General features: G+C 30.2%; 3 protein-coding genes across 3 annotated transcripts in view; 2 read left to right on the forward strand and 1 right to left on the reverse strand.

Moving 5' to 3' along the window:
• Positions 1-1,761: 1,761 nt before the first annotated feature.
• Positions 1,762-5,738, reverse strand: LOC125064735 (protein kintoun). Its single transcript, XM_047671926.1, has 3 exons — positions 3,594-5,738; positions 3,381-3,501; positions 1,762-3,267 (listed from the first exon to the last, which is right to left on the reverse strand). Exons 1-3 carry the CDS (start codon positions 5,603-5,605, stop codon positions 2,857-2,859), a joined length of 2,544 nt encoding a protein of 847 aa, XP_047527882.1. The 5' UTR covers positions 5,606-5,738; the 3' UTR covers positions 1,762-2,856.
• Positions 5,739-6,427: 689 nt separating this feature from the next.
• On the forward strand, positions 6,428-9,065 carry LOC125064632 (rRNA methyltransferase 3, mitochondrial). The gene is made up of 5 exons (XM_047671784.1): positions 6,428-6,859; positions 7,239-7,486; positions 7,680-7,835; positions 8,080-8,371; positions 8,750-9,065. The coding sequence occupies exons 1-5, from the start codon at positions 6,474-6,476 to the stop codon at positions 8,910-8,912; spliced, it is 1,245 nt and encodes a 414-aa protein (XP_047527740.1). The 5' UTR covers positions 6,428-6,473; the 3' UTR covers positions 8,913-9,065.
• Positions 9,066-11,168: 2,103 nt separating this feature from the next.
• The window catches only part of LOC125064720 (transmembrane protein 132E), a 71,366-nt gene continuing 69,899 nt past the window's right edge, over positions 11,169-12,635 (forward strand). Inside the window, exon 1 of the mRNA XM_047671903.1 lies at positions 11,169-11,604. Within this exon, the coding sequence (XP_047527859.1) occupies positions 11,574-11,604 (31 nt within the window). The 5' untranslated portion in view covers positions 11,169-11,573. The remainder of the gene's footprint in view (positions 11,605-12,635) is intronic.

The raw sequence follows: 12,635 nt of genomic DNA on the forward strand, positions 1-12,635 counted from the left end.
GAAACTTGCACGCTTTTACTACTCTAGACTGTACTATATACGCATATACACCACTTTACCTTAAAGAATGCTGTAAATTTATTGAATGTCATGTCAGCACACACAACCTATATAATAAACTTGTAACGCCCTGAAGCCAGACACAACACATGACACAACCTGCAAAAACTATTTTACCGCAAAAACCGTCAAACTTTACAATGCACTACCCACAGATATTCCGAATATTATATTATTTATCTTTAAATATCGTTTAAAAAGCTAATATCCGTCATCTTTTAAATAATGTATGTATATATTAAATTATATGTAGCTTATAATTATGTATGTACAATTCAACTAGCTACATCTGCGGCTTTACCCGCAAGAAATTTATAAAGCTTTATAAACTAGCACATAGACCGTCACCCGATTTACCACCTCGAGTGGGTATTAAAATAAGTGTGCCTTTTTCCTACCCCGGGACTCAAACTATCTTAGTCCCAAATTTCATCTAAATCAGTTCAGTGGTTTAAGTGTGAAGAGGTATCAGAGAGTCAGAGTTATTTTCACATTTATAATATAAGAACAGTCTCTTATTATATATTGTGTATGTAAAATTGGGATGTAGAAATTAGTGCGGTTTATTTTTACACTATACTATAAATATTCTTATTATTTCATCTGTCATATTCAAATACAATGACTATGTTCTCTTACAAAACTTTTTTCATTGATAGTGAGAGAGTGAGATCACTATAAGCGATAAGACCGCCTTTTGGCACCATTTATTAATTGTTTTTTGTTGTTCTTATGTTATCAGTTATTTATGTCATAGAATTAAATATTTGATTAATAATAATAATAAACTACATATTCTGCTGCTAACTTCTCTGTAGAAATTTCGTATACCAACAAATCTCTGAATTAAAATTTATGTATATTTATTATTGTTTACGTAGCATTGGCTTTAAAAGAGCCAGGACCGACAATTTTCTCTCTCCGACTACATCGGAAAATTAAATTCTACCTCAAATTTATGCAAAATTTAATTTAAATAGCTTAAGTTCAGATAAACTAAAATAATATACAAATTCCATATCACTAGGATTGTTTTTCGTAGAAACGAACAAACAAAACAAACTTCTTTGTATGTATTATGAAAACTGCAAGACTGCTAATCAATTTTACGCCGACACGTATAATAAGCGATAAGAACAGTTGGAAAATAAGAAAATTGATAAAAGAACGATAATATGTCACCTTGCCATAAGCCAGTGAATGATTCAAACAAAACAGATAAACATTGACCCAATATAACGGATTGTACTGCATAGCACAATTATATATTATTATTTCCTGTTTTGATATGTATATATTTTTCAGTCCACCAAACTATTATTTCAGCCTACGCAAATTCAATACCCGGTAAATACATATTATTAAACAGATTTACGTTTAGGAAAAAGGTTGTTGAATTTGGTAATAAATATTTCACAACATGAACATTAGATAATAAAAACTAAAAGTAACGTAACAATCTTGAACCAAACCAAGTACTTCCTCTCCCTTTGAGGTTTGAAATGTATTCTACCACGTTGCTCCAATGCTGGTCCGTGGATGCATGAGGGCAATTTTGGCATCTGACAGATACAGTTTCCTCACGATATCTTACTCCACACCAAATTAAGTTCACGGCATTTAAAAGTCAACCCGGATAAAATCTCACAGCTTAAAAAAGGGGTACATACGTGTATTAAAACAAAAATTGTATTACTTTTAAACGTCTATTAAATTAATATTCGAAACATCACAATATTTTATCCTAAAACTTGATTTATATAACAAGTACAATCATTGCCTAAACATTAATTTCATAACTAAGTAAATGCAATGTGTTCATGACAACAGCTTAATTTATTGTGCTCTGCTTTGTTTAATGTTGTGAATTATTGTACAAAGGCACTGACAACAATTGAACGCAAGTGTATTACATTAATCTCATATTAGTAATCAAAAGTATTTAATTTATACAATTTTAATAGAAAATAATTTTGCACTAATAAAAACTTAATACCCAACATTGGTTTGGTTAGACATCATGAAAAACTTTATTACAATAAGTGACTTATATTTGTAGAATCTTTAAAACACACATAGTACCAAACACTAAAATATTTTATTTATCTTTAATATGTAGGTTGTCTAACATCTATTGTATAAAAGTGCATTGTTCATCATCAATTCAATTTTACAATTTGTGTCAGACATTAAAATTTGTATGACTATATCTAATTTGTACCATTCAATGTATTTAACTACAGAAATATATATTGTCTAAAATGAGCAATATGAAAGAACTGGATTATTAGGATCCAAATTATTGACATTGAAAACTTTTATTGCAAGTTCACACGGTTTGATTTTAGATGAATTTCACATTATACTTAATATATTGACAAAAAATATAAAACCAAAGCAAAAAGATTTAAGACGGAATAATTGATTTAGGTTATTTCAATTTCATTCTGTTCAGGCGGTTTGAATTGCTTTTGATTTATATTTCATTAACTAAAATCAACTTGTGGGAACTAACCTCTATTCCAAATTTAATCTATACCATTAAAAATCTTTTTAAAATAATTGACAAACATGCAGAATAATATAGGCCATTGCCATAAACTTAGCTAATCAATAAACATTACTTCTACAATAAAAAGGAACATCATTTAAATGGAAAGTTTTAAGGGAAAGAAAAAACTCATGCCTTTAAAAATAACTAAACCACTGGTTACTAGTGTTTACAAATCTAAATACTATCATTACTTTAAAACACTCAACTGCCTGATACAAACAAAATAATACAAAATTTGCATCTCACATATCAAGATCGAATATAAGATCATTTTTAAATTTAATCTCTAAATATTTCCCTTTATTTAATCTGTCTGGATTATAAAGATCTGTGTTATGTTTAATAGTACTACAAGTAACTTTTGTTTCATTATCTTGTATATTTTTGTCCATTTTTGTACTGTGTGGGATAGGTGCCGATTTCCATATCTCGGGTTGATTCTCTTTTGTATTACCATTTCTATCAATTATTTTTAAAATTGATGAATCTTTGTTAGTATTAGACTCATTATTTTTATTTGCATTCTCATCTGTATTGCTGTCATACTGATCACAATCAGACATCATATATTTGCATTCTTCTGCATCTGAAGTGTCTGCAACTCCACTATCATGTCTCTGTTTAAGGACCGATTTCAGCCTGGACCTAGATGTCTGCAAAATATTAAATTTACATCTTATTATGTGTTTATAATGAATAACATGCTAATAAACTATTATTTATAGCATTCATTTTATTTTAAAAATTGCCAGAAATATAAATATACCTGATGTGCATTTACAGCATCATCTTCAGCTTCACTTTCACTTCTACGCCTTTCCAAATTACGTTTTTTACTCTTCTTACGTTGATTTTTTCTCTTTTGGCCTTCAATTGATGAATTGTATCTGAAAAAATAAAATAATTGCATAAGTACATTTTCTTAAACGAAATATAATAATTATTATTGAAATAAAAAATAAAAAAAATGTTAACTCACCTGTAAAACTGTCTTGCAATGACATCACTAAATCTTACAGTTTTTTTCAAACTAGATTCTTCAGGAATATAGTCAGAGCTAATGTAGTCCATTGATGATGCAACATCTCCACAGCTTGATTCAGAAAAACTTCTCATCATTGCAATTGGCTTCCGTAGAATACTCTTGGCTCCATTTTCTAAAGTACCATTATCAGTCCATACTATATCCTTTTCATTTTCATCTTCATTATCAGCATTATGAGATGTAGATGAAACAACAATATTTGTTTCACGTCCTAAGTTAGTAACTTCAACAACAGGACTTGACGTATCTTCTTCCAAAGATTTAATATTATTTTCAGTTGCGTCATGTTTTGATGGTTTCTTAACTTTAGACACATCAAAGTATTCTGTTTTCAAATTGTCTTCTTTTAATCCTATTTGGAATTTTTCAGGAATATTTCCACCCGTTTCTAGTTGTAAGATAACATTATTATCCCAGGCCTCACCTATTGCATTTTCAAAATTAATATCATGATCAAATACAATGAGGGCTGCATAATGTATAGGTACAAATCCTGAGCCAATTGAAGTGAATTTAATATATACTTTGTTTTCAATATTTTTAACCTTAACAGAATCTGTTTCTGTATTTTTAACATGAAATGTGAATGCTACAATGTCATCTAGTGCATTATAAGTATATGATGGGAATGTATACCCAACATTGGTAAGTAAAAATTCTTCATCGACTGTAGGCAACATTTCCTTTTCCTGTGTTGCAGATAAATCTGGCTTATCACTAGTTTCTGTTATTTCTTCTACAAGATTGGTTTTTCTTGAAGATTCTTCTTCACTATTTGAATTTTCTTCACTCTCTACACCACTGTCGCTCTTCTGACAAGTTATTTTATTGGAAGATAAACTCCGTCTAATAACTGGCAGTGACACAATTAACATATGCTTTGATTTATCGAATGTTGCATTTCCACATTCATCATTAACAGAGTAAGGGAGATCAAGGTTAAGTTTATACTTAGCAGGCTTTTCTGATATCAGTGTGAGGCTTCTTTCCCGAACATCTAATACACAGTCCTTGGTTGATGACAAAAGTGGTAAATTAATTTCAATAGTTAAATTACTTGGTATTGCAGAATACTGCTTACTGTCCTTGTGATAAGTAAAGTCTTGAAAATCTACATTTTGCTGTTGTTTAAGGACATATTTAGGTACTGTATAGCCTTTATCAGATGAATAAGTAAATTCTTTTTTACTATTCTTGGCTTTTTTCCTATGCTGTTCTTCTTTTGTGACATTTTCTTGTAAGTGCTCTTTATTTTCTGGGTATATGTGTTGTGGGTACAGTTTTTCTAAGATTTCCGGTGTAAATTCTTGATTTTCTTCATCAGTTGGAGGTTTAAAATTTGGATCTTCCTTTCTTATAACAGCCGGTACAGTCATACCTTTATAACATGCCTTTGGAAAACGACGATTGTTACTATCGAAATGAATATCGTAGGTTTTCTGCAGTCCATCAAAAGCAGTATTGTTTACTAACTCACGGAATCGCTTGTTAACCTCAGCCATGCGCAGTGTATCAGGATGAAATACTACATCGTAAATAACACAGCGTTCTCTTTTTTGATTAAAATCTTCTCTTGGTGGAATTATTGTATACGGAAGTTGCCAGTTCATTCCTTTTTGGCCGTTTCGTTCTTGTACGGTGCACGACGGCTTGCCAACATTCTCGTTGCTACATATATTGATAAAAGCTTTTCTATCTCCGGCTACACTTGTTTTAATGACATAACCACCCTTTGGATTAATAAATGTTACGTCGTAACCACGTTCCTTCTCTAGTTGGGTCATTTCTTTTTGATAGATTGCTTGATTCGCCGGGTCACGTACTTCATCACAGTACTCGGATAGTAGATCTCGAAACTTCTTATTTTTCATTGCATCTTGTATCGCCTCTAAATCGGCTCTAGTAAGAGATGATTCTTCATCACGAGGTTTTACTCCCGTTGCCATTTTGTCTTCCCAGCAATATTTTCTCTTTCTAGCAATTTATAAATAAACACATTTAATACGCATAAACACGATAATTTTCAGCTGACGACCACAGAGTTCGCATAAGAGTAGGACGTAGGTATTCAAAAGATTTTTTTGTGCCGCAACTTGATTGGTCGATTCTTGGTTATTTTCCAGTTGTCATTTGTCAATGTTTACAATACAGGTAATCTATATAACCAAAATAATTTTTCCATACCTTGTACATTAACGCTAATTAAAAAATAAACTACTACTATAAAACAGATTTAGCACTAAAAATACATACTATTTTATATTACAATATAAATGATATGTAGTTTTTAATTAGAAATATTAATTAAGTAAAAATCTAGTAATATTTGTTTTTTTTTTTTTTTATTATAACGAGTTATTTTAAAAGTGATAAATTATTAGTTTATAAATTGCCATTATTTATAGTATTGATTGATAATTGTAATCTTTATATTAATATTTTGATGACTTTATTACTTTATAATAATTTGATGACTATAGTGGAATTTTGTTTATTTTATATCCACATTTTTTGCTAATATTTTACCTTTAAGTGTAGGTCGTGTATTATATTTATACGCAAATCAATTAGATAAACGAAAATGATTGCTGGTAATTATTCTCTGAAGTATATTAGATTATACTCTAAAATTGAATAAATTAATTTCCACTAAGTACTAAAGTTGAAGTTGTCTCTGAAAACGCGGCTGTCATTTTCATTACAATTTTGACATTTGTTTTAATAGTTTCTTACTTTGTTTATGAAAAATGTTAGGTATATTCTAATATATCAGATATTTGTTACTGTTAAACAAAGTTAAACTCAACCTTAGCAATGAGTAGGAATATTTATTGTTTTTCTAAATCTTTTCTATCACAAATACCAAAAATATCTGCTACTAGGTTATATGGAAGATGGATGCATAGGAGACCAGCCAAAGTTTTATTACCATTTGAACCCGATTCCCAAGTCAGTTTAACAGAAGAGAAAGTTATTGACATCAGTACTGACGGTTTCAAGAAGAACAAAAATGAAAAAATCGAAACCAACGAAAGCAAGCCACTCGTGCCGGTAACAACTCAAGATCATTTTAAGCAATTAAAGGAAAAGAAGAATATTGCATTGAAAAAAAAGAAGTTCTATTTGAGCCAAAAAAAAGTATTTGATGATAAAGGTGAAATTATTTATGAAAAGTTGAAAGAAAATGATGGAAGAATAAGGTTAGTTCTTATATTTAATTATAGCTCTTTGGTTGTAGTATAATATTTTGTAGAAGCATAGAATCTGGTGGTAGGGCTTTGTGCAAGCTTGTTTGGGTAGGTACAACCCAATTATCATATATTCTATTACCAAGCAGCAATATTTAATATTTGTGTGTTCCAGTTTGAAACCCTTTAACTTACTAAAGTGAGCCAGCATCACCAAGGCGGAAAAACCAAATAAAATCACTATCATGTTTTAAAACATATTTTAGATACACATTTTATTACATTTGATACTAAACAAGTTGAACTTACAACTTATTTCATTATTTAAATAGTGTATTTAATCATATTTAAAATATAAAATAAAATAATCTATTTTCAATTTATATTTCAGCAATCTCTTTGTGAAACTAAAGTCAAAAAAGGAAAGATTAAGAGCTGGACAAATGTTAGTTGAGGGCTGGAGATTAATTGTTGATGGCTTAGAAGCAAATTGTATTCTGAAATATGTAATATTCAGCCGTATTGAAGATTTAAATAGTTTGAGACCATTCCTGCCCAAAACTGGAGTTCAGTTTTATAAAATTCCATATAAAGAAATAGAATTATGGTCTGATGTAGAAACATCGCCTGGAATATTTGGTAAGTTATTATATTAAAAAAAATTACAATAATAATAAATAACAAAAAAATCACACTAGCAAAAACCTTTGTACATATTACTTTTCTTTTGATATGGTAGTTTTTGCTATGTGTAAATTATCTTCATGTTTTCTATGTATGAATAATTCTGAGTACATTATATGGATACCTATATTAATTTTATTTGTTTCAGGTGTATTTGATATTCCTAATGCTGACAACATTAAGAGGTACTCTAATCCAATACCACTCCAGTTTATTTGTGATAATATACGCACACCAGGAAATTTAGGTGCAATTCTGAGGGCAGCTGTTGGAGTTGGTACAGAAAAGATTTTCCTTACAAAAGGTATTCTTTTATATTGTTGAATTTATTTATATTTTTACGAATCATATTTTGTTTAGATAATAAAACAATTCAAGTGATGGTAGATAAAAATATGTAATCTGTTTTGTTAAGAACCATATTTTTATATGCTGATCTTTTTAAAATACTTTTACTTCAATCAAAAGAACCACCAAGATACATAAATTCACAAAACATTGCTTTATACTTAATTTAATTGAAAACTATATTTATGGTATCCTTTTAGGCTGTGTTGACCTTTGGGATCCAAAAGTTATAAGAAGTGCATCAGGGGCACATTTTAGACAACCAATCCATACTTCAGTTGATTGGGAGGATTTACCTAATTTATTGGACCAAAGTACATCAATATTTATAGCTGACAATAACACAAATACATCAGAAATAGCAGAAACAGAGAATGTTATTAGGAACAATATACCGGTATTGCCATATTATGGGATTGATTATGCCAATTTGAAACATGTAACACTTATAATAGGTGGAGAAACTGAAGGAATAAGTGAAAATAGTTACAGGTAATTGTCTCTATTTTTCCACACATCTACATATTTGACAAACACTATCCCATCCCACATATTACTGGACAGTTTCATCTTAATAAACCATAAATTTCAATGTATTATTAATTAAAATTTTACCATATTTATAGCTTTAGGAATGGTTTCAGAGGAAAATAAACCATATTTAGGTTCCATTTAAACATCCATGCTATTCCTTCTATGTTAAATAGACAACACTGTCTTGAAATATAATATAAGCATATATTTAGCGTCATTCTGACATCTATAATTAATGGAAGTTAGTTTAGTGTTGGAACAGTGTCATAAATAGTGTTACTTTACTATTACTTAAAAATAATTACAGTTTATATATAAAGATTAATATTTTTACAGATTAGCTGCAAACAGGAACGGACTTCGTTTAAATATACCACTACACAAAGGGGTTGACAGCTTAAACACTGGAATGGCAGCAGCCGTTATAGCTTTTGAAATTAAGAAACAGTTCATTCAAGCATGGTCAAAACTAAGATTAAATAAGAATACCGTAACCTAGATGTATTCATAAATTATAAGTTATAATAGATTGATATGTTATAAATATGTAGTAGAAATTGAAATAAAAATGTTACACATAACTATATGGTTTTTGGATTTTTATTATTTCATTATGAATATTTACGAATATAAAAGTGGCATTTAGGAATTTATATTGAGAACCTATAACAATAAAGTTTGAATGTTCACAAAAAAGTAAACTACATAGGTATTCCATTTTGAAAAGAATTTAGAAAAAGAAGTCAATTATAATTTAGTTTTATTTAAATTTTCGTTATATAAATTAGAAAAGGTGTTTAAGCTAAAAAAAGTTTGATTAGATAATTGCATTTTTATAACAATTCTGATTATAAGCTTAATGCATTTGTTTATAATCAGAATTGTTATAAAAATGTTGTTTTTTTTATTTAATGCATGTTATGAAGTTTTATTAAGTTAATGCTAGACTTATTGTTTTACGGTTATCGATTCCTTGTACAAGTAGCTGTTCTTCGTAAAAAAACAAAAGCTAATACCAATAAAGCTAATTCTGATATAGTATATATTTCAAACAAAAATTTAACATTTACAACGATGTCCTCATTTTTTTTAATCAATTTTTGTTCTGGACATTTTAGTGCAAACTAAGTGCAGATAGCACTACGTTCCTTAGCTATTAAAATCTGAAGCGACGACAATGACTGCACACAACTGGACTGGAACAGGCACGATCCACGGGACTTACATACGATTTACGCGCGTCCCGAGGAGAGTGTATTCAATTCAAACAACCAACTTCTTATCTTCGGACTATTATTATGAAGGTACTTTGCCTAAGTCGGTATTTGAACCGACGGCTTATGATCTGCAGGTGTTTAAGCTAGCCATTCGACCTAAGAAACAGTTAAGTTGTTACGATTGTTAATTTTCGTATTAGATATATTAATTGTGCCATCATCATTATCATCTTCCTGCCCTTATCCCAATTTTATTTGGGGTCGGCGGCGCAACGTTTCTTCTTCCATACTTCTCTGTCTGACGTCATCTCACAAGTAACATTATTTCCAGCCATATCGTCTTATATATATTATTTTATCAGAGTTTATAATGAAGATTAACGTTTATATTTATTACATACCTACTATTCAGTTTGACATGCTTAATGTTAATGATAGAAATGTAACCGTTGCTATAACTTAAAATGAAAACAAACACTACCCCTTTTCTATATATAAGAATAAAAATCTATATTAGTATTGTATAACAAATCGTATGCGCCATCTATATTAGTCAAAGCGCAAATTTCGAATATCTTGACTTCTGTGGCGATGTTGGTATAAGTACTTTAATGGTAACAATTTGCCTAGATGGAGCTATGAGCTTATTTTTCTTATAATTAATTTAAAATAAGGAGTTAATGATTGCAATACTAAAATTATTGATTACTCAAATTAAAATTATTCTTTATTTAGTAATTGTAAAGGTTTAAACAAAATATTTATGAATAATAATTACCACGCCAAATATTTTTTTGAATTTTGATAAAGTGAAAAAGGATTTATACTTAAAAATAAAAATATGGACGCACAATTATTAGAATTATGACAAAAGCATTAATTAGCATAAGAAGCATAATATTTTTGCAGTATTATTATACATGGAATAAGCATCAATATCAAATGACGTCATGAAATGCGCATTTCACCCAAAGGCACTGGATCACTAGTCCATATAGCCCCGCGCCAATTCTAACAAGTAACAATTATTATTTTTATAACTATTCATGTAATATGTACTATGGGGGTAGTTTTATTACAGTTTTGCTTTTAATATACTTAAAACATTATTTGAGGGCAATTTAAATGTAACGGTTACTTATGTAAGCGATGTAATGTGAATTCAGTACGAGATTTGACGAGATAAAAATATAACTTTTATCTTGATAATCGATACATTTTTTATATTAATTTATAATCAATTACCTAACAATTTAAAAAAGTACGCCATTTTAATTATAGTTTGGGCCACTATACGAAAAAAGTTGTATTTTAATTAAGCTGTATGAAATTTACACGTGGCGTATCTAGATCTGGGTAAAGGAATTAAGGGAATCTTCAAAGGAGAATTCTTAGTACCTAGTTAAGGATGTTCGATGTGGAAAGGAGGCGTCGTCGGTCAATACTGTAGGTGGCGCGGTGCGGGCGCGGCGCGCAGGCGTGGCCCCCGGCCCTCTGCCCCCGCCGCCGGCCCACTCACGCAACTCGCGAGTCAGCCGCCGTGCGCTGTGATCGCGCGCGACGAAGCTTTCGTAGCTGCTCGAGCCATGTGTAATGTTTTCATCACAGAGGGGATCTGTCAGTTAGCTTTCGGAGTCGACATCTCGTATCATGAATGAATAAATTATTCCTATACAACGGTACGTGCTTACGCATCGCGCTCGTTCCCAGGGAGGACAGCTTTCGCCAAGTGACTAGTTTTTCTCGTAAGCTTGTGGCCGTTGACACTGCAGCGTACGGGTCCCGCAGTGTGCAAGTGTGTGGTTGATTAGCGAGCGTAATACGAGGACGTCAGCTGAGTCGCGTAAACATTAGCCTGACCAAGTTTAACTGACGAGATCATGGCTTATCCTCTATCATAATTTTTCGGACTAAAGCTTATCCATTTTGAGAAGGATACCAATATGCGGCGCCTCGTCTTGCTGTTATTGACAGGTAAGATCTTTTTTTTATAACGTTGCCATAAACAGCTTAAATATTATTATATGATATTAAAAATAAACTGTTAAGGAACCTAACTTATATATTATTATGAATCTTTGAAATTTAATAATTTAATGAAATGTATGAAAATATATACTTCTGTAATAATAATTGTAAGTCGAGTAACGGAAATTAAAAAGTCTCTAATAAATTAGATGCCTTAAAAAATGATTGATAATAGACTGTTCCTAATTTAAGAGGCTTCAAGATAAAATAGGTAGGTACTCTGTCTCTACAAGCTTAATTCAAATAAAGTAAAATAATTCTTGTTTTGTCAGTAAAATTTTGTATTGAATGGGCAGTATTTTTGTAGTATTACAAGTTGACCCGTATCAGTAAGGCCCGTATATTAAAGAATACAATAAAGATTAATAGTTAAAAGCCATTAGATACCAATAAAAACAATTGTTTTTAATCTGACACTAAAAGAAGTTAAGTAAGGATTTATTTATTTATGTATGTTTCTCACACAAGGCTTTGAAATCATATGTAATTTCGATTTGAATACTGAAGATTACTTATAAATGCTAAATATATAGAAAAAAATTGTTAGCTCTAAGTTAGTTTAATAATTCTGTAAAATGACATTTTAAAAGTACAAGCTACTTTTAAAATTACATTTTAATTTATGAAACTAACACTAGAAATACTTTTTTTGCTATATACTTATAACGCAGCATTCGCAAGTCCCTTTTAATAAAATCAAATGTATGTACATATGACCGTAATAATTATATTTATACAGTTTTAATGTAATTCAACCTAAAATCAACATTTCAAGGTAAAACTTAAACAATCTCATACAAATCTCATCGACAGGTGCTGAATGCAGGTAGACTTGAGAGGATTGTTTGGCCGAAAGCAAAAAAATAAAAATAATACATTGACCATATGGCTTGAAGCTGTGAGCGTTTCTAAAGCTTTTAGGAGAATCTAACACGTTGAATAAAATTCTCGCATAAGCCCGATGTTCTTAAAAAAAA

The sequence above is a fragment of the Vanessa atalanta genome, chromosome 6, assembly GCF_905147765.1.
Source record: "Vanessa atalanta chromosome 6, ilVanAtal1.2, whole genome shotgun sequence".
NCBI classification, from domain to species: domain Eukaryota; kingdom Metazoa; phylum Arthropoda; class Insecta; order Lepidoptera; family Nymphalidae; genus Vanessa; species Vanessa atalanta.